General features: G+C 39.4%; 1 protein-coding gene across 2 annotated transcripts in view; it reads left to right on the top strand.

Annotated features, from left to right (window-relative positions):
* CHRM3 (cholinergic receptor muscarinic 3) overlaps positions 1 to 19,714 on the top strand; it is a 130,669-nt gene extending 110,955 nt beyond the window's left edge. For both annotated transcript variants that reach the window (XM_068409416.1, XM_068409424.1), the window contains exon 2: positions 17,893 to 19,714. In XM_068409416.1, the coding sequence (XP_068265517.1) occupies positions 17,893 to 19,714 (1,822 nt within the window). The remainder of the gene's footprint in view (positions 1 to 17,892) is intronic.
* The last annotated feature ends 1,668 nt before the right edge of the window (positions 19,715 to 21,382 follow it).

The following is a 21,382-nucleotide window of genomic DNA, read 5'->3' as shown; positions in this document are numbered from 1 at the left end:
ACTCAGGAACCTGGAATTGAGATCGCACCCCTGAGACCCAGCCACACGGCTTCTCTTACCTGTTTTTTTTTAGCACACAGAGAAAGTAAAATCCCAGCCTTTCATCTCCTTGGGGTAATGACGGCTCGCAAATGTGTTACTAGCTTCTAGAGATTTTTGTGCGCTGTGTAAGGCACAAAATTCCTGAATCTGTGACCACGAGCTCCCTATAAGCCACACCCCCATCATTCCCTGAAACTCTCCTGTACTAGTGACCTGTATTATGGCTGGAGCTTTAAATTGTCTTCCATTTCTCTCCTCTGATACCAGAATCTCTTTCTCTTCCTTCTTACACTAGGGTTTAGGTGTGCCTCCCATTTCCAGCTGACCTTCTCTTTGGTCCCATGCTGGCAAATGTGCATGTATCCATTTTGTCTTCCTCCAATGGCCAAATTTTGCAGTTTAAGTAATATAAGGCTTGTTGTGATCTTTTTTTTTTAATGTTATGAAATAAGAAGGGGTGAGAGGCTTGCAAATGTGCTGAATTACTCAGATGGAAAAAACAATGTTGAAATTAAAAACAAAGTGTGTTGAAATAAACTCAGTGTGAGATCTTGCAGCACTGGAATTAAGGACAATATTTCCAATTACATCAGCATTTATATTTCCCAGCTCTCACATTTTTACAAGTAGAACACACATTTGTACTTCTACTTCTCAGAAAGCTTTTCCTCTTTTTTTATGAAAGGAAAAGCAAGTATAGATGAGTAGAGAGGCTCTAGTGAAAAATGGATTAATCTAGGTCCTATAATTTGAAATTATTTCTAATAGCAGAAAGCTTTGCGGTTTATTACGCCTTTTTGAATAAGGTCATGGGAGTGAAATAGTAGAAACTTATTTCTGCTGACACTTTGCATCTCAGAAATTGTTTCCGCTGGTACACTAATGAATCTTTTTTCTTTGCCTGTCCGACACAATTTACCTCTGCGTTGGCAGGAAAAGTCACTTCCTCTATGAGTAAATGAGGTGATAAAGGACAGATGAAAGGGCAGAAATGTGCAAGTGCCATCCAAAACCCTCATTTTTGAGTTTTAATATGCTGCAGCTGCAGACATGGAACGTTCCTCTTGCAGTTGAAAGCACAGCCAGCATGGGAATATTGATAGGTTTACATGAATCCTAAAGAGTCACAGCTTATCTGTATTCACTAATAAACTGGAGCTTGGAGGATACTGGACTGTATGGATACATCTTCACCTGGAAACATCGTGAAACAGCAATAGAGATTAGCGGGAGGGTGTTGATGGAAAACAGAGACATTTGGAAAAGAAAGCTCAGATCAAAACAGGCTGCAGTGAGGTTTAATCACGATTCTCCATTCAAAAGCTAAGGTAAATATTAATACATAGCAGAGTGACTGTGATTCAGAACTGTCCCTTGTGGATACATTTGCCCTTTTGAAAGTCTTACCAGTTGTCTGGCAACAATTAATATTATTAAGTGTCAATAATTAAGTTAGTATTACTTCCTTCAAGATCGTGGAATTCCGTATGAATTCATAATTTGTCACTAACCTCAGTAGAAATGCAGATAATTCTGAATCTCTGAAATGGACCACATTTGCTGATTAAGGGTAGGATTTTTGAAAAAGCTACAGACACTGGATGCTAAATGCCTATTCAAAGTCAATAAGTACTTTTTCAGTGATGGATAGGTACCCTAATGCTTTAATTTTCATTAAGCATTTAGTTAGAAAATGTCTTTTTGGCACACAATATTGAGAATGACAGGGAAATCCAGGACCATTTTTGATGATAAATTCACAATACAGCAAAAAATCTAGAAAATCCTGCTGTGTGCTGTATTGATGATTGATCAATTCAGTTAAATCCTTTATATCAGTGGTGTAGACACAAGGTAAATAATAAGAGCATCCTCAGATGCCATTATACCTGGGCTGATGTACCCTAGTTTTTCCCCCTTTCAGTGTTTCAAGCCTGATATAATCGAGTTTGTTACTACTGAAGGTACCCATACACATGATGGCTGGTTCTGACCTAATATAGACCAAATGCACCTTTAAAACCTAAATAAATGAATAAATAAGTAATGTTTTAATGATGCTAAGTAATGTACATCATTGTTTTAAAACAATTGCATTCAGGGACCAGAGCAGTGTTGTTTCTTATTTCTCTGCTCAGAATTGCTAACGTTGGTTTGAGAAATATTCCAGTTTTATGTATCTCTCAAACATTATTTTGGCTGTGCCAATCCTAAGAAGCAGAGGTCCCTCTGGTGTAAGTATTTGGTCTCTGAAAGGAGCCAGCAGCCAATGATTATAGATCCACCTAAGAGCAGGACAGGGATACCGAGCTGCCTCATCTTCGAAAATCCCTTAAACATTGCTTCCAGCTGTTACACCACCACACTACCATGCCGTCGTTTGGCCCCTCTGGTCGAACTATGTTACAGTGACATGGGTCCTCCATGCCTCTTCACAGCTATAGTTCAATTTACTGTTGCCAATTCAAATTAGTCTTCTTGTGCTACAAGGGAAAACAATACATCCTCTTTACATGAGTGAAACTTGTTCTAATGTCTTCTTGCAAGCTCATACTACTGAAACAATTTGGACAGAGTTAAACTGGCAATATAACCAATATTAAAGAGAAGATAAGCGTTTAGGGCAAAGACAGGGTGGACACCCAGTTTACACTGTTTTTTTTATTTTTCTAGAGCTTGAGCATCTTGAATTTTTATGCTCTCAAAAGTCCTCTTCAAGATTTTTAGAAAGAAATATCAAGAGCTCTCTTGGACCAAAACCTAAAATGCTAAAAAATGCTTCCTTTCTGGGAGTTAACACCATCCCTGGAGGTATCTAAAAGATGTGTAGATGTGGTGCTTAGGGACATGATTTAGTGGTGGACTTGGCAGTGCTAGGTTAACGGTTGGACTTGATGATCTTAAAGGTCCTTTTCAACCAAAACGATTCGATGATTCTATGATTCTATGACTAGGGATACCTGTTGTTTTAACTGACCACTGATGTGGTATTCTCATCATCTTGTGGAGTCATGAGGCCATTATGACATAGAAGTTCCTGTGTATAAGCAACTTTGAGCTCTGCTGCACTACCAAGGGAAGCCAAGCAGGGAACAGTGGATGTAGTTTTGTTTGTTTGTTTGTGCCTTTGAGAGCAATACATTGAAGTGCACAGAAGAACTCAGGATGCGGGATCCTTGTAGAAACAAGGATTACAAAAATATCCCACTTTGCTAGAACACTGTGCATAAATATAGCAGCTCAGGCACATTCCTACACTGTTCGGTCTTGCCTGGCTATTGCTGGCAATAATCGTAAAATGCAACAGTGTTTGACCTCTTGAAGACCAAGGGTTTTCAAATGTTAACACAATATTCATATGTTCACTTTCATAATAACAAGGTTTTGTGCCTTACACATCACTTCTGGACTGACCATGAAAATTGTTAGTTATCACTAAAATACGAATGTCACTTAAGAGAAAAGATAAAGAAGCCAATCAGGATGTGGACTCCAGTCTCTTATTGTAATTTCAGCACAGAGCCACTTGAGGAGCCAGCTCCAGTTTCCTTCCACGTGCCTTCTCCCCCTGTATTTCATGTGCATACAGATAAATCCAGACAATGCATTTTCCTTGTGCCCATGGGTTATTAAGATACCATACACTCACTCCGTTTCAGCAACCGCTGCTTCCCAAATAGCAAGGAGCCATTGGGCTCCCAGCGCAGCTGGCACCAAACTGGGTCTGTTAGCTGCCTGCTGGTATCACTGGGGGGGATCAGTGTATCAGATAGGCCACTGCTTCCTTGTGGCCTTTCTTCTGCTACAGCAAATACACTGATGGTGAGAACAGGCCTGGGAACTAGCTGCTTTTCTTTTCTCATCTGTCATTTTTAATATCTTCTTGCTTTACTGAGGAAGAGTTTTTCCCCCCGCCTCCTTTCTCTAATAAACTGATACTGAATCAGAGAGGTTCCGTGCAATGACTATTTCAGGAGCAAAGCACAGTGAATTTGCTCAGACATTTGCTCTGCAGCAGCTGGAGTGGTAGGAAGAAGGACTTGACTCAGAGGGCTCACATGTTTATCTGCCATCACCTGGCCTCAGCTCGCCGCACCAAGTCACTGGCTCCTCCATAACCGCCTGGTCCTCTTTGGAAACCTGGTTCTCTTTTTAGCTCTGTGCTTCATGCTACTGTACCAAGCATCTGCGATCAGATCTCAGTCTCAGCTGAAATGGTGTAAAAACTGAAGTAACTGGGTGAGGGATTTTTTATTATTATTTATTTGTTTAGCACAAGGTGTGGGTTTCCTGAAAGTCTGGGAGGCAGTGTGGCTTCTTCCTTGTCTTCACTAGGTCATCACTGGCACTTTTGACTATCACACATATGAGAAATAAGACATTGATTTGTTTATAATATACGCCAAAACAACTCTGTGCATTCGTATTGCTCTGTAGAATTCTGATATTATTAACAGAACTCTTTGTTCTTCCCTTTCCTACTCTTTGAATTTGTATTTCTGCTGTGAAAAACAAAAATTTAGGTTCTTTAGGATAGAGGCATTTTTTCCAGCAGCTCTCAGGCGATTATTTTTCTTGCTTCATTTTGAATAATTCATCACTGAACATACTTATTTCTGTAAAAGGGGGTTATAAGCCCCAGCTGTTCTTGACCATCTTCACTCCCATTATGCCTGGACACCTCTCCCTAACCATAGCAGTGGTTGTAAGAGCCTCACTTTCCTTCCAGAGTAAGCCCTTGAGGGCTACCATAGGAAGAGGGAGAACTGATGGCAGACAATTGCTGCTCCAACAAATGGAAATGTCTTTTTATTTCAAGTGATTTTGTTGCTACTTTGAGATACAAGAATCCTTATCCCAAAAGGAATGATTGCCTGCATGCCCTCCCTGCTTTCCGTGCTGACTTCAGGTTCCCATAAGAGGCTATCAGATTGCGTCTTAATAAACTTTTTGCCATGCTATGCCTATTCAGTTATTTTACCTTCTGTCATTCCTTCCACTGTATTTTGTAATCCATGTTCCTTTTATCTTTATCCAGATTGTTGTTGATTGTACAGTGAAATTTCATGCAGGGCTCCAGGAGCTTTTAACACCCAAGCACTCACAAGCACATGCAGTTTACACTGATCACTCGCTTCTCTCCTAGAGCCCCAGCCCTAATACAAACCCCAGCTGCACCTTTTCCTCTCCAAAAGACATCCCCTGGCCCACAGGGCAGGTTTTTGTAGAACACAGTGATGCTACAATACAAGCTTCTCTCTGAACATAGGGAACCAACTCACAAGTCCTGCAAACTGGGAACACTGAATTTAAAACATCTCTGGGAGCTGTTGCTCAGGTCATGCAGGCAAACAAGAGGCAGAGCTATACGGGCCCTTCTACAGTAAACCTTTCCTCCTGCAAGAAATGGGGAGGGTAGGGTAACAAGAGCAGAAACTGGGGTTTTCCATTGTCCTTTGCTCTGATGTCCACCAGCAGAAATCCAAAATCCATTTACCTCATCTGGAGTCTGTCCACGGATTGCTGCAGATACTTACCTAATTAAGACTTCTTACTCCTAGGAGCTTTTACCCACATGTAGGACTGCCAAGAAAGGTTAAAAAAAAAACCAATAAACAAAATGCCCTCCTGAATGGCCACCAAATAAGGAAATCTTTTCTGATCTTAAAAAATAATTGGTCACATAGATAGACCGACAGCAACCTGAAAGTACAGCTCACTGGCAAACCAAGTAATAAAAGTGGGGCAGATGGAAGATAAAGGCAGATGAATACAAGGAAATACTTCATGAAGCATTAATGCTTTTGGGGGGGGGCAATGGGACCCGGTGAAACACATGCAGCATGCATCCCTATTCTTAGTTCAAGCGTTAAAATTCCTCTGACCTTTCAGGGCAGGAGATACTTTTTTCTAGGTGCAGATTCTCTTTCTTCTAGCTATCCTCTTCCTTTCTGGAAGTAACATATTCTACTTGCCATTTGAGCAACCCTATCAAAGCTGGGAGAAATATTTTTCTTCTAATTTAGCTAGGACTCCTGATTTTCAGTCTTTTGTTGGTTATCCTGGACTGTAATGGGTTTGCAAAATGTAGGTTTTATAGGCTTGAAAGAGCAAATGCAAACAAGCTTGAGTCCACTTTACCTTCTTATTTTAGAAGCAAAATCCTGTTACTTAGATAGCAACCTTAACAGCTAATGTAATTATATCTCCATGTCTTTTCTATTTGCCGTGTCAGAATGCATGAAGCCTCAGAAACGGCAACAAGGAGGGAGTGCAGAGTGCCCATGAGTGTGTTAGACAGATAATGAGTAGAAAACTTGTAGTGTAGTAGATGAACATATAGTTGCTGAATTTAAAAATGGTTGTTTTTGTTGATGGAATGATTTTAACATTTTAGAAGCATGCAGAGGAAAACTGGCAAAGATACAGTTCAAGATTGTTCATTTTGCAAAACTGCATACACAAAAGATGAGGAATGTCTGTGAGTTACTAAATTCAGCTTCACAGTATCCTTTGAAGATAAGGTGATACGATTTTAAAGATCTGTGCAAGTCACTTCTACTGTAGTGTGTGGAAACCCTGTGACAGAATTAGGAATACACCTGAGTTCCACATTTAACTTACTTCGCTGTGAGTTTTTCCTTTTTCCTCCTCAGCCTTGTGCCTCCTTTACTATATATCTCCTACAACCATAAGGCAAGAGGGTCTTAAAGAAACCCGTGCTCTGCTGTGCAACTGTGATTAATTGCTGGGGCAGGTCCATTCTGCACCCTGAATAAAATCACTGCTTTGTGAATGTGTATTCTTTATACTAGAAACCTGTTTTTTTAAGACTAGTTTCAAAAACTTCAGACTCTTGGGATATATTTCAAGTAGGCAGAGAAGGCAGCTATTCAAGCAAACAAATAAATAGCAACCCAATGAAATGCTAGTAGGAAGAGGACCCTGTCACAAGGGTTACCAACAGGCATTTATGCAGAATAACTCAAAACAAATTTTTCATTAGAACCCCCTCTCTATCAGAATTATTTTCATTGGGCATGTCTCCGTTTATCGTGCTGTGTAACTCAAAAAAGCAAACAGCCAAAAAAAAAAACTCAACCCTGCAAACAAACCCTAAAAAAGATTATAACATTGGAAGATTATTTAATCACTTGTCTGTATCTGAGTAAAGAACAATTGCTTGCATGCACTAAAATCCGCAGTGCCTGCTACCACTGATTTCCCAGAGACTTTACAAATTCCTGGCAGCATGCGCACAGGGGGTTGGAGTTTGGAATGGGCCATTTTGATTAAGTTACAGAATCCCACCGGGACTTTCAGATGTGTCTTATTCCAGGGAAAAAAAAAAAAGTTAAGTTAGGCTACAGCACAAAACAGTCTTCAGTAATTTGGCTGCTAGTTTGATTGAGACCAATATTGGGATGACATGCATTTCTTTTAACTGCTGTCCCTATCAAGGAATAGATATAATTTGATTGGTTATAATTTCCATGTATGAGACATAGGCTTTATGAGAGATTACTTAAGATCTTGTTGCAAAGTCCAGCCTTTTGCTTCTGAATAGCTATTGTGCCACCTAGTGGGTATTAAACTGCACTTTCAAACAAATAGAAAGATTGACTTAAAATATACTGGTGAATAATGAAACATAGTATTTATACTAATATTTCCAGTGCCATATTGAAACTAAGCATTTTCCCTTTTTGTCCATTTACCAAGGTGTTCAATTAAGGTAAAAAATATTCCGTTTCAACTATATAATAGCATTTTGCTTACAATTGTACTTAAGAAATATAGTTTATAAGAAGGGCACATACAGAAATCTTCACCTCCCTGGCAATAGATCCATTCCTTAATAAATTACTAGCACATTTCATATGCTTTTATGCTATGATCAAATTATCAGTTTGAAAGGATATCCCCATATCTCAGATGTTAGGAATTTCCATTCTGTAATACAATTAAATAAATAAATACACTGAAAATGTTATTTTCTGACCAACTATGCCAATTTTCACTTAGAACCAAACTAAAATGCTTTAAAACATTATTATGGTTGCATGATTTAAAGCATTATTTATAAAAAATAATAAGCAATGTGATTAAAACCGTAACATTCTGACACAAAACTTCTCTCATAAAATTTCCTTTTCCGTATAAATACTTGCAGTATCCAAGTATCTATTTAGATTTCATTAGCTAATAGCTATTCCTTAGCAATTTTTCTCCTCTAGCTGAAACCTCTCAATAGTTTTTTTCTCTTTCAGCTTTTTAAGTAAACCATCTGTCCAGTGTGGGAGTGTGGGTTTTGCTGCAGTAGATAGCAATAATATTTCAATCACCAAAGCCAATAGCAATAAATTTCCCTTAATAGAGTGTTTCCTAACATTGTTCAAGTCACTTTATTGAGTCTTATGTAAAATTGCCAAACTATCCATCATCAACAAAAGCTATAGTAGGAGGTCTATATTTTTAACACCTGCGTGCAACGCCATAGTTGCAGTAGAAAATGTAGTGGTCAGCAAAAGTACAATTTAGAACCTTTTAGGATTCTCTCTGACTCAAGAGAACTTTAAAGTCATGTTATTTAACACATTTAAATGATGTATGTTTGCGATCTTTCATATAACAGGACCTGACACCAGGTAAACATGACACCTGGACCAGAGGTTTTGATAACTCTTTGCCAGACCTTGATGTAAACACAAACATTTTTTATTATTTTCCCTAAATAAATAACAAAGCGGAGCTCATCTGCTTTCAGCGGTGTCAAAAAAAATCTGAGATTCAGCTTGAAGTTGACAGAAAATGAAATTATTTCCAAAGAAAAAAAACATAGATTTTGAAAAGGCAGAAAATCAAAACTATGGTTTGAGTTTTTATTTATGCTTTTTAGTTTGGGCTATTTATTTTCCCTCCATGGAAAGGATTTCCAGAAAAAAATATTTTCAATTTTCTGTTTTCAAGGCTTGAGCGCACTTTGTCATTTCATGTTCTTCTTGCAGACAAATGAAATAATTGAGAAGAGTGTGTCAGGTGTCAGGTGAGCTTCTTTAAAGCTCAGTGTCCAGGCTCTCTGTCTTCTTTGATACCTGAAAAATGTTTGTGCTATTTTCCACTTTTCCCTGGTGGTATATTGTGTCAGTGAGCAAACAGTAAAAGCAAAAATGTGTTTATTTTTATAGCATAATCAATTGATTACTGTGTTTTAAAGCAGTTTCGTTAAAGATAGTAAAGAGGTCTGCTAATGAGGTCTGTTGTTCTCTGTAAAGGTTCTTAAGGGCTAATATTCATATTAAATATGGATTTTAAATGCACGCAAGGATTACTAAAAGTAGGACTGGATTACAAATACAGTAAAATTTACTTGTTTTATCTAGCATTGGTAATGAGATCTTCTTGATATTGATTTGCCTCAAACTTGATTTTTTTTAGAGAAGGATGCCATTTTAGTAGAAGAGGAGAAATTCACTTAAAAGGCTTGAAATTTTTTTTCTCTCTATCTAGGCATATCTTTTTCCATGTCTATTCAAGGTATGATAGCATTTAACAACGTTTAGGAGGACAATATAGTTAAGTATAAGAATTCCCATTACTTTATTTCACGTGATCAACATTTTAATGTGATCCTTAAATACCTCATTGGGAGGATCATCTGTGGAGTCAATGGACAGTATTTCATGAAGAGATAGCTGAGTGCACAGTGGCATTTTAGATCATGACTTTGATTCAACATCATAATAGATAACAAAATATTAAGCAATACTATGTAAAAAAGTGTATATAAAATAAAATATTGAAATGAAGTCTCTAAGATGGCTAAGTTTTTAATCAAAGGAAAAAGTATGCACCCCTCACATATAAATGAGATAATTAAGTGGCTGGTATTCTTCTTTCATCTCAATCTAAAATCATGTTTAAATTCAACCTAGTAACCAATGCTGCAGCCAAACCTTCCTGTCCCCAGATACCTGCAAAGTCAGTGAGCTCTCAAAGTGAGTAAAACTCTCAGTATTTTTTGTAATTCTGGCTACGTTTCGGACCACGTCTCTGTTTCCTCCCATATCAATTAGACAGATGGGATGTAATTCTAATAAGGCTTTCTGAAAGAGAAACTGCCTGGAATTTAAATAATTTCCTCTCTTCATAAGAATGCACCTCGTAGATTTAACTATTCGAGCTGATAGTCAATATATACTGTAAACTCAATTAAGCAAGACCTGATTTACTCTGGTTTTCAAGCATTCGAAAATTGTAGACACATCCAAGCTCAGGCTTTTGAAGGTTTCACTTTGTTCTGTATGAGTTGTTCAGACAATACACATTAAGTGCATGTCCCTGAGAAAGAAAAGTACCATTCCTTCAGCAAGTCTGCTGCTGCTACACATGAGAAACCTTCACGGCCCTTAGGCCATATCACAGCTGAGATTAGTAGCTCATTTCTGAAGCGTCTCCCTGGAATCATTTTAGAGGATTTCAAGATAGGATTATTTTGAAACTAAAAGTCATGGTGTGAATGAGTATTGGGTCACTGAGGCTAAAGAACAAGTAAATAACAAATAGCACAGAAACATTTATTCAGTAAATGTGGATATCTGTTAATATCACTGTCCTTTTAACTATGCAGACTAGGATTTATGTTTGTTATATATGGCATATTTGGATTTTTGAAATGGCAACAGGTCCTAGTGGTAACACAGTATTTATTCTTACTTTTGTAGCTGTGGAAATAAGCAGATGTTTCCACTGAAATCACTGGTCATTAAAACACATTAGTATTCGAAGTTACATTTCTATCATAATATGAAAACCCTCGGTGAAGGGTTCATATTACATGAAGTAAGGAGTTTGGAAGAGCAAATATTGTAAGCAAGGCCCACAGTGGATGCTGCAGGTACAGCTGGGCGGTATGAGTGTAAGCCTCTCTGTCCAAGTGAAGGAGATGGTAGATATTTGGCAAAAGCTACTTGGCATATTAAGGCGTAAAAGAGGCTCTTCCCATGGCCCACCTTTAGATACCAAATTTCCCAGCCGTGTTAGGTGGGCAGTCTCAGGTGCTCTCAGCACGGCATCCTTACGCGTCCCAGCTGGAACATTTGAGATATCATCCCCCTGCCTCTCCTTCCCGGGACGGATGCTCCCTTCTCCTGACTGCAGGGCAGCAAGGGAGAAGGATCAGGTAGCTTGGTGCTGTGCATTAGCTGCTCTAAACTCTCATCAGAGTAATGACAACACCACATCTGATTAAAGAAATGAATTCCTAGTTTGCTCATGCTAGACATCACACACTAACAGCAGCAACAGAGTAAGCAAATAATAAGCAAATCTAATTCATTACTCACAAAAGTGATTTTAAAGCACTGACATTAAATCTAGGTAATTTTAGTAAGCATAAGCAAAACATCTTTATGGATGGAAAATAGAAGAGCTTGGGTCGAAGTGTGAGTGGGATATGTTTGGCTGAACTTTATCTATACCAAGTTGATAGCTAATTAATGAGAGTCTTTCCTTGTAACAATATTTGGAATAATGTGGCAAAAGTGTATGTATATATATCTGCAGATATATCTGTGTGTATATATATACACACATATGCATATGTATAAACACACACACGTGTGTATTTGTCTGCAAATATATACATTACTTTCATCTGCAGATATATATACACTTACTTTTGTCACATTTTACATATGACGTATTTGTATGTATATATTATGTGTACATATATACAAAAGTATAAGAGTATATCAGTTATTTGTCTGTACCTACTGTGTACATGTAAGACAGTGGCATGGATATTTCATAATGGGATCAATTTCTATGGCTCTGTATTCTCATTCTGCAAAGATGCAAAATTATATTGAGTGTAATATATTTAATCATCAGTATTAGTAAATCATGGTAAATCTGAGGTCCTGTTCGCTGATAATTGCACTGCGCTTCCTGTTACCACATACACATTCGTAAGGAAACCTCTATCATGTGCTACACTAGCTGCAAGTGATGTGAGCTGCTATATAAAAAATGTAAAACCATGAATGCTAGTGTGAATATATCCATCTTAATTTTTTTCATTTCAAGTTTTTAAAATTCTTTATTGTATTTTGAAAAAGAAACACTATATGTGGTTTGAAAAATAGGTATATGTAATCTTGGGCATAATTTCAGGAAAACTTTAAAATTTATATTTTTTTTTTATTTTGCCAAATATTAGCTTTGAAACAAAGCTTATGTGCTAGTTCAGGTAACTGCATTAGGCATTCTAAAGGCTTGGTTTCTTTATGTTAGAAAACAGGTTTATAATTCACTGCATGGAGTTCTCTGCTGTTTAGGCTAATGTGTATACAATAGCAGTGCAGAGGATAATGGAAAAATAAGGTAAGCAATTTTCTTGTCTGTGCAAACAGATGAGACGTGAAATTCTTCAGCCACAAAGGCTTGCTGGTTTTAAGCTCGCATGCAGCCAAGCCCATAGAGCGCTGTGTGACTTCCCGGAAAATATATCTCAGAGCCCATTGAGGACAGCAAGAAAACAGACTCCTCTGCAAACATGGAGGTTCTGTGTTTGTGAATAGGAAGGTTTAAGGAATGGAAAAAATACGGTAAACTGAAATGTGAAGTTTTCACACAACCGCTGAAATATGAAATAAGCAGAGAGAAATGAAATGCAGTAAAAATGTGTGACAGAACCCTTCCTACTCTCTATTCTATTTTACTTTCTATTTACAGCAATGTGCAGTGAATTAAGCTTTTTCAAAAAATCAGGCTTTTAAATCTGCGCTGTACTCATTTATTGAAATTAATGATAATTTCTGTAGCTGCTTTCCTTCCCTTCCAATGAGTCTTAGTGGGATATGCAATATCTCAGTCACCCTGATGGGGCAGGGAGCAGAGGGGCCTTGGGAAGGTTGTATGTGAAAGTTTGCACAGCCATTGCCTGTACCCTGCCTACACTTTTCCTGAATAATGCTGGGAAGTGTACATTGCCTCAGGTGGTCTCTGGCCTGTACTTTCATAAGCTCTTATAAAAAAGCAGAAACAAGAACAAAAAAATCCAAACCACGGTGAATAGCATCCAGTAATCTTAGCTAAGTAATTATATATTCTTGGCCTAAACATAGTTTCCTTTGTTATTCCCTGGCTTGAAATTGTAATGTAGTGTATCGTACCAACGATTTGTAAACTCTTATCATGGTATATAAACCTGTAATCATTTCACAGTTTGGTTTGTTTGCCTCACTCAGGCTGTGCTGCATTGGTTGTTTTACAAAGATATTTGTGGCTGCTTTCCCACTTGGTGGCACATCATTCTGTTTTCAAGCTTGGCTTGCTGGGCAGGTGCCGATAGGCTACACTGCAGGGCACGCTGTCCTTTTTCTTGGACCCAGGACGCCCTCTCTTGCCCTGTAACACTTCTTATAGAGAAAGCTGAAAATGCATGGCAGTTCTATAAAATGATGGATAACTTAGCTTGCTTTGGCTTCCTAAAGGGAAGAAAATCCAGTTGCACTGATCTGGTATGTTATGGTGGTGGTGGTAGTGATAGATCTTTCTATGCAGATTAACATATGGGTAACACATTTTTTATTTAGTTAAGCAGTTCAATTACAGGAGCTTGTAGAAGAGCCAGAACAACAAAGGACTGTACTCATCATCCTGCTAGCACTTCCATTTTATCAAATAGTCCAGCCAATGTGCGTTTAGGGGACCCTTTAATGCCTGAGGAGTTTAAAAAGCCAGGCTTCAGCTTGCAGGATTGCACTGGGCAGCAGGGAGCTGTTGGTGGGTGGCTCTCAGTCCCTTCTCTTCCTCTGCTACTGGTCTGCTAAGAACTGTGCAGGTTTTCAATGAAACAGTGGCTTAAAGAAATTGCTTTGTGCTTCAGGGATGGGAGAATTGACCTGAGAAATAAATGTTTGGTTCCAGCACTTGCTCAGCCCCTGAAAGACTGCAGCTGAAGTACGGTTTTCCCAGGCTTCCTCATGATGAGTCTTTCGAAGCACAGCATTTCTGAAAGGATTTATTGGTTAATTTACATTGAAACTCCATTTCAAACTCTACAATTAAACAGAATTCACAATCGCTTTATGGACTTAGTGATAGATAGTGCAGCATTTACACATTAATTTTGCAAGATTATTTGTATCTTTTATGTGGTAGCTGTTTTGGACTTCCAAGGCTAACACTTAGTTAGTTTATGGTTGTGTTTTGCAATGAAAATGGGAAGTACTACCAAACTGTCAACTATTTTTATTTCTTAGTAATACTGTTATTTCTACCATCACTTCTAAGTGATGTTGTTTTTTATTCTACGCCCTGTAGTGAAAGTTTCATTTCCTTTATCAGTATCTTCTGCCTGGTTCTTTCTTGTGTATTAGAAGATACTAGCTTGGCTTTTTTTTGTGAAAAAGCAGCATAATAATATCATCACCATCTAAACTTACCTGTCAGACTTCTCAATCAATACTTGACTATGTTGCATGTTACCTTGTAGAGTTTTCACAAGTGTATGTCTGTGGAGGGGGTGCTTTCTGGCTTTCATCCTCTGCTCCCTGTCCCTAATGTCAGTGAAGGAAGGTCTGCACCCTATAACATTAATCATTTCTGGCATATATTTAGCAAATATCATTATTTCAGATCACTCGTACTATTCTGGTTTTGACCTCATCCTATCTGACAGCTCTGAAAAAGATGCCTGCTTCCTACGTAAAGTCTTGCAAGAAAGATGGTTTCCAGCAATCCTGTTTGAGTCAAAGATTTGTTTCCCCACTGTGACTAACCACCCTGGCCCATAAACAGCTGGCAAGAACATTGTCAACACTTGCTTAAGTGGTTGCTCATAAGTGAACTGTGTTTTTGTTTCACCCACACATTGGAAAGGGCAAGCCAAACTTGAATACCGCTTCACTGTCTTCTTCGAAAGAGAACGTTATTGTACATTGGTTTTTCATAGGCCTTCATTTGTGATTTTTGAGCATGTGGGATCTCCATTTTTATAGACATGTAAATGAATGTTGTCTTCGGTCAAGGCAAAGGAGTGAGCTGGTATGAGTGTGCCTGAGGGAGTGTGAATGAAAGCAGGAGCGTGCTTCTCATCCAGACCTCTGCTTGCCTTTTTGCAAATTACTTTCTGCAGATTTTCATGTCAGGCTTGGTGGCCTGAACTACACCAGCTCCATAGTCAGAAGTTGTATATCTTGAGGAAGAAAAAAACCCAAATATGTTGAGTCCCACAGCTTCTCTAATAGATGGCAAGGACATGGTGAAATGGCATCAGAAAAGTTCGTTTAGGTTTTCTTGGGGAAGGAACAATTAAAATGGTAAAAAATATTGAGCATTTTAGAGGATCAGTTTGACTAATTTTCAGAATGGTTTTTTTTCCTGAAATTTCATGCAAACTGCACATTTCTTTCATATGAACTTTGCAAAGAAAACTTGGAAAGTCAAAGTTCTTTGATAAAAGATGATAATGTTAGTTTCAACCTACTTTAAGAAAATCGATGTTGGTTTACAGTTGATAAAATTTTTACCATTTCTCTTTTTAGAAATTGTTCGAGTTGCTCTAAACTTTCAATCTTTCTATCAGGAAAAGAGTTAAATTTAACTGTGTGATTTCCCAGAGCAATATTTACTGTTATTATTATGCTATTATTATGTTCACATCCTGTTTGATACGATGATGAATGCATTAAAAGTGGATTGAATTAGATTAGGATAAGGCAGCATCATTTGTAACCTTGTCTTCCTATTAATAAAGAGAAAAATTAATATCTCATTTATGCTAGATATCAAAATATGAGGGGGTTTGTGTTATTGTGCATGAGCTAAGGGAAGGAATCGTTGGTTTGTTTACTGCATACGTCAAAGAAACTGAACCACTTCAAATCACATAGTGTCTTATGGCTCGCTAACAAAACGAAGTACAGTTCAAGGGGAAACAGAATTTAGAAATTAATTAAAGAACCAAAACCTCCTCTTTTGGGTAAATATTTTGTGTAACACCAGTGCATTGCAATTCTCATTATTATCTCATGCCATAACATATTGACTCTGGAAGGATTCACAGTTAGAAGACAAACTTTTCTCTCTGACAGCGTATTTTGTTCGATATTTACAATCAGTGATGGACTTTTTCATCAGAATTCTCGCTTCTTGATGATACAATTTATTTAGTACAATGAATCTACTCAGTTTACCACAGAAGTTAATGAAATAAGGTAAATGCAAATTCCTACTCTGAGCATGTCTTCATTTTACATAAGTACTTGGGGAAAAGGATTAAGGCTTAATTATGAATCCCTTTCATGCTTTTTTCCTCTTTTCCTAAAGTGTTTAATGATTGTTTTGACATACATCTGCCAAACATTTTTTCATGACTCTAGAGACCATATTTTCAAAGGAAATTTTAACATGTGTTGCTCCAAAGACATTTTGAAGTCATTAGATATACAAAATCCTTAGTCCAAGTTCAAAAATGTGCATGAAAAATGAATAGTGTCATGTGCAAAAAGTGCTAATGAGAACTTTTAGTACCTTTATCGGGTAGCCAAAATGTAGATGAAAATTTAAAGATGTTTGCAGCCTCACAGGTTAGAGCAGCTTGGCACAGTGAGATGATGCTGGCATGTATCTCTATAGTTTAAGGAAAGACAGAACAATGTTTTTGTTTGTTATTAGCTGTAGGTGGAGGCAGCAGAGGCTGGGCTGTGTTTTGCTAGTGCCAGGATAGCACTGGGGACCAGCGCTGATTCAAACTCAGAAGATTTGTGGCTGCATGTGTCTAGCATTTAGTTTTTGAAGGCTCCAGGAATGTGGGCTGTTGCAATGTAAAGTTCAGGGCAGATCCACTTGGGAGTGTTTTAATTAAGAGTTAGGGTTAGGGGGCATTTTAATATTACTGCATGTTCAAATTCTCCTGGGATTTTGGTTCTTCTGTGACTGAATGTTTTTAAGGAAACACGATGTGATTACAGAATCACAGAATCACAGAATGTTAGGGATTGGAAGGGACCTCGAAAGATCATCTAGTCCAATCCCCCTGCCGGGGCAGGATTGCCTAGACCATATCACACAGGAACGCGTCCAGGCGGGTTTTGAATGTCTCCAGAGAAGGAGACTCCACAACCTCTCTGGGCAGCCTGTTCCAGTGTTCAGTCACCCTTACAGTAAAGAAGTTTTTCCTCAAATTTAAGTGGAACCTCCTGTGCTCCAACTTGCACCCATTGCCCCTTGTCCTGTCAAGGGATGTCACTGAGAAGAGCCTGGCTCCATCCTCTTGACACTTGCCCTTTACATATTTATAAACATTAATGAGGTCACCCCTCAGTCTCCTCTTCTCTAAGCTAAAGAGACCCAGCTCCCTCAGCCTCTCCTCATAAGGGAGATGTTCCACTCCCTTAATCATCTTCGTGGCTCTGCGCTGGACTCTCTCTAGCAGTTCCCTGTCCTTCTTGAACTGAGGGGCCCAGAACTGGACACAATACTCCAGATGCGGCCTCACCAGGGCAGAGTAGAGGGGGAGGAGAACCTCTCTCGACCTGCTGACCACACCCCTTCTAATACACCCCAGGATGCCATTGGCCTTCTTGGCCACAAGGGCACACTGCTGGCTCATGGTCATCCTGTTTGGTGGTCATCCATTACTACAAAGAGCTCAGATTAATCACAGCTGTAAGCCGAGTACCACCACATACGTGTTTGACTTGGGATGTGTCACAGGCAGCTTGGCTTTTAAAGACATCTTTCAAAGTGCTAAAGGGATTTTATGTATGAGTATGCGGACGATTATCTATTTACTGTCTTCCTCTGTTCACCTGGGTTTTGTTTGTTTTTTCCCTTCTGCAGACTATGTCAGAGAGCCACAATGATCATGCAAAATAACAGTTCAGCCTCGCCCCTGTTTGCAAATGTGAGCTCCTTCTGGAAGCGAGATTCGCACAGACCGGGACTACTTGATGAAGCAGCGTCGCTCATTGGCAGCTATGATTTCCCTCAGACCACAGAGAGTTTTCCCTTCTCCACTGTGGAATCAACAAACATGTCCCTAAATGCCACAAGCAAAGACCCTCTGGGTGGACACGCTGTCTGGCAAGTAGTTTTGATTGCTTTCCTCACTGGGATCCTTGCATTGGTGACCATCATAGGAAACGTCCTAGTGATTGTTGCATTTAAGGTTAACAAACAACTGAAAACAGTCAACAACTACTTCTTGTTGAGTCTTGCTTGTGCAGATTTGATCATCGGTGTTATTTCCATGAATCTTTACACTACATACATCATCATGGACCACTGGGCTTTGGGAAACTTGGCCTGTGATCTTTGGCTCTCCATTGACTATGTCGCCAGTAATGCCTCTGTCATGAATCTCCTTGTCATAAGTTTTGACAGGTATTTTTCCATCACTAGGCCACTTACGTACAGAGCCAAACGAACAACCAAAAGGGCTGGGGTGATGATTGGTTTAGCATGGATTGTCTCTTTTGTTCTTTGGGCCCCTGCCATCTTGTTCTGGCAGTATTTTGTTGGGGAGAGGACTGTGCCTCCTGATCAATGTTTCATCCAGTTTCTAAGTGTACCAATCATCACTTTTGGCACTGCCATAGCTGCCTTTTACTTGCCAGTCACCATTATGAGTATTTTGTATTGGAGGATCTACAAGGAGACCGAGAAACGCACCAAAGAGTTAGCAGGGCTACAAGCTTCGGGCAGTGAAGCAGAGGCAGCACGCTTCGTACACCAGACAGGCAGCTCCCGGAGCTGCAGCAGCTACGAGCTGCAACGGCAGAGCATGAAACGCTCCACCCGAAGGAAATACAGGCGCTGCCACTTCTGGCTCACAATGAAGAGCTGGGAACCCAACACAGACCAGGGGGACCAAGAGCACAGCAGCAGCGACAGCTGGAACAACAATGATGCTGCTGCCTCCCTTGAAAATTCAGCCTCCTCTGACGAAGAAGACATCGCTGCAGAGACCAGAGCCATCTATTCAATCGTGCTGAAGCTTCCTGGTCACAGCGCCATCCTTAATTCCACGAAACTACCCTCCTCGGAAGATTTGCATGAGTCAGGGGATGAACTGCAGAAATCTGATACGGAATCGAAGGAAAAGAAACCTAAAAAATTGCACCCTCCCAAAAGTGTTCAGGACAGTGGAAATTTCCAGAAGAGCTTTTCTAAGCTTCCAATTCAGCCTGAGTCAGCAGAGACAACCTCAGCTTCCGATGGCCTCTCATCAGTGACCAAGACATCTGCGGCCCTGCCCTTGTCCGTCAAGGAAGCAACCCTGGCAAAAAAGTTTGCCTTGAAGACCAGAAGTCAGATCACAAAGCGAAAACGAATGTCACTTATCAAAGAAAAGAAAGCGGCACAGACACTCAGTGCCATTCTGTTTGCCTTCATCATTACCTGGACCCCATATAACATCATGGTTCTGGTGAACACCTTTTGCAGCTGTATCCCCAAAACTTTCTGGAACCTGGGGTACTGGCTTTGCTACATCAATAGCACGGTGAACCCCGTGTGCTATGCACTGTGTAACAAAACATTCAGAAACACTTTCAAGATGCTACTGCTGTGCCAGTGTGACAAACGAAAACGACGCAAACAGCAGTATCAGCAAAGGCAGTCCGTCATTTTTCATAAGCGGATCCCTAGGGAGGCTTCATAGAATAGTATTTTTTAAACAATAAAAAAAAATAACGAAGGGGGGATGGGACGGGACGGGACAGGACAGGATGGGACAGGATGGGATGAGATGGGATGGGACGGGATGGGATAGGAAGGGATAGGACAGGATAGGACAGGATGGGTTGGGGTGGGAGGGTGGTTCCAGGGTGCTGATTCAAACATTTAAACGTCAAGACGTGAAAGCAGCTGCCAGGCTTATGTATCCTTTTAATAAATCCAGTTTAATATAAAAATCAAGTCTGCATTCAGCAAAAACTAACAAACTTCAACATTTTTATTAAGGAATGAAAGACTTAATAAAGTTTTCCTACAAATTTGCAAGAAGCTGTATAGCAATTATAAACCCATTACTGATCTGCCCAGCTCTTTGATTATAATCAATTCTGGGATCTCAGGTAAGCACATCTAGCTAGCCCAACTCTTCTGTTTCCAAGGAATCCAACAACTTTCAATTCAAGTCACATACAGATGTAGCAAGCTAGCGAAACAGGATTATGAAATTATTTGAGACACTGTTGCAAAATTGCTTCTTGTTGTCCAGGTAGAGCTTCCTGTCTACTTCTCTTCTGGTGTATTGTTAATTGTACCCCTGATTCCTGATTGCCGAGTATCTATGTGTGCAGCTCATGTTATATATATGTGTGTGTATGTGTGTGTATGTATGCATAACATACATTCACACCTCTAAAATACACACATACCAGGAAAAAGGTGATCTATTGCTCTAGGTTTTACAGGGCCCCCCATCATGATTACATATGAGTGAAATTAAAAAAAAATAAAAATCAGAAAGTCATATTATAAATTTATACCTCATTATTTGCCACCTGAAATTCTAGTTTATCTCTGAAACCAAAACATGGTGTCCACATTTCAAATGGAGAGAACCAAAGCATAGCCTGTGAGCCTAACAGTCTACAGAATTTTATAATGGGTCACATGCCCAGTAAAACCTTAATCTTGAGCACAGTATCTCTCCCCAAAACGATCACATCTCTTTAAAAGATACAAAGGTGAAAGGAATTGAAGGCTACATTCAGGGCAGAGTTTGAAGTTATCATTGTAGGGTGTAGAATGGTGAGACCCCACATCTGGGCCGCACAGTGCTGATGCTCAAAGAGAGTAGCTCAGGAACCAGGCGGGCGCAGCCGTTAGCAGGACCCCCGTCCGTTTTTTGCTCGGGCAGATATGCTGCTCTCAGGGCACACACAGACACTGTAACGCCTTGTCTTGAGTTGCACCGTGTGGATGCACCACCCTTCTCAGAGCCAGCTCAGATCCGAGGCACAGTATCTCTACAGCTTCCAATGAAAGTTCGAGTTGTAATTTCTCTCTAAACTTGGTGGAGCCCCCCTGCTTGCACAATCTGCCCAGGTAATCTTCAGATGCAAAGGATTTGTGTAAAACAAATGCTTTATTTTTTTACATGAAGGATACTCACTAAAAAGTGTTTCTTTTCCAGAATCTGTTTTAAAAATCATCAGAAGTGCACATAAATCTGTTTAATGCCAGGTTATTCAGTGTTGTGAAAAACATGGATATTGCCAATTTGTAACCTGGCGATTTTTGATAAAGAAAATTTAAAAAGGGCTTTAATATTTATAGCTTAGACATGACCAGTATTTCCTGGTATTTGTGATGTGATCTG

The sequence above is a fragment of the Nyctibius grandis genome, chromosome 1 (genome assembly GCF_013368605.1).
Source record: "Nyctibius grandis isolate bNycGra1 chromosome 1, bNycGra1.pri, whole genome shotgun sequence".
In the NCBI taxonomy this organism is placed as follows: Eukaryota; Metazoa; Chordata; class Aves; order Nyctibiiformes; family Nyctibiidae; genus Nyctibius; species Nyctibius grandis.
Note: the sequence above shows the minus strand (reverse complement) of the source record. Positions and strands in the feature narration are given on the sequence as shown.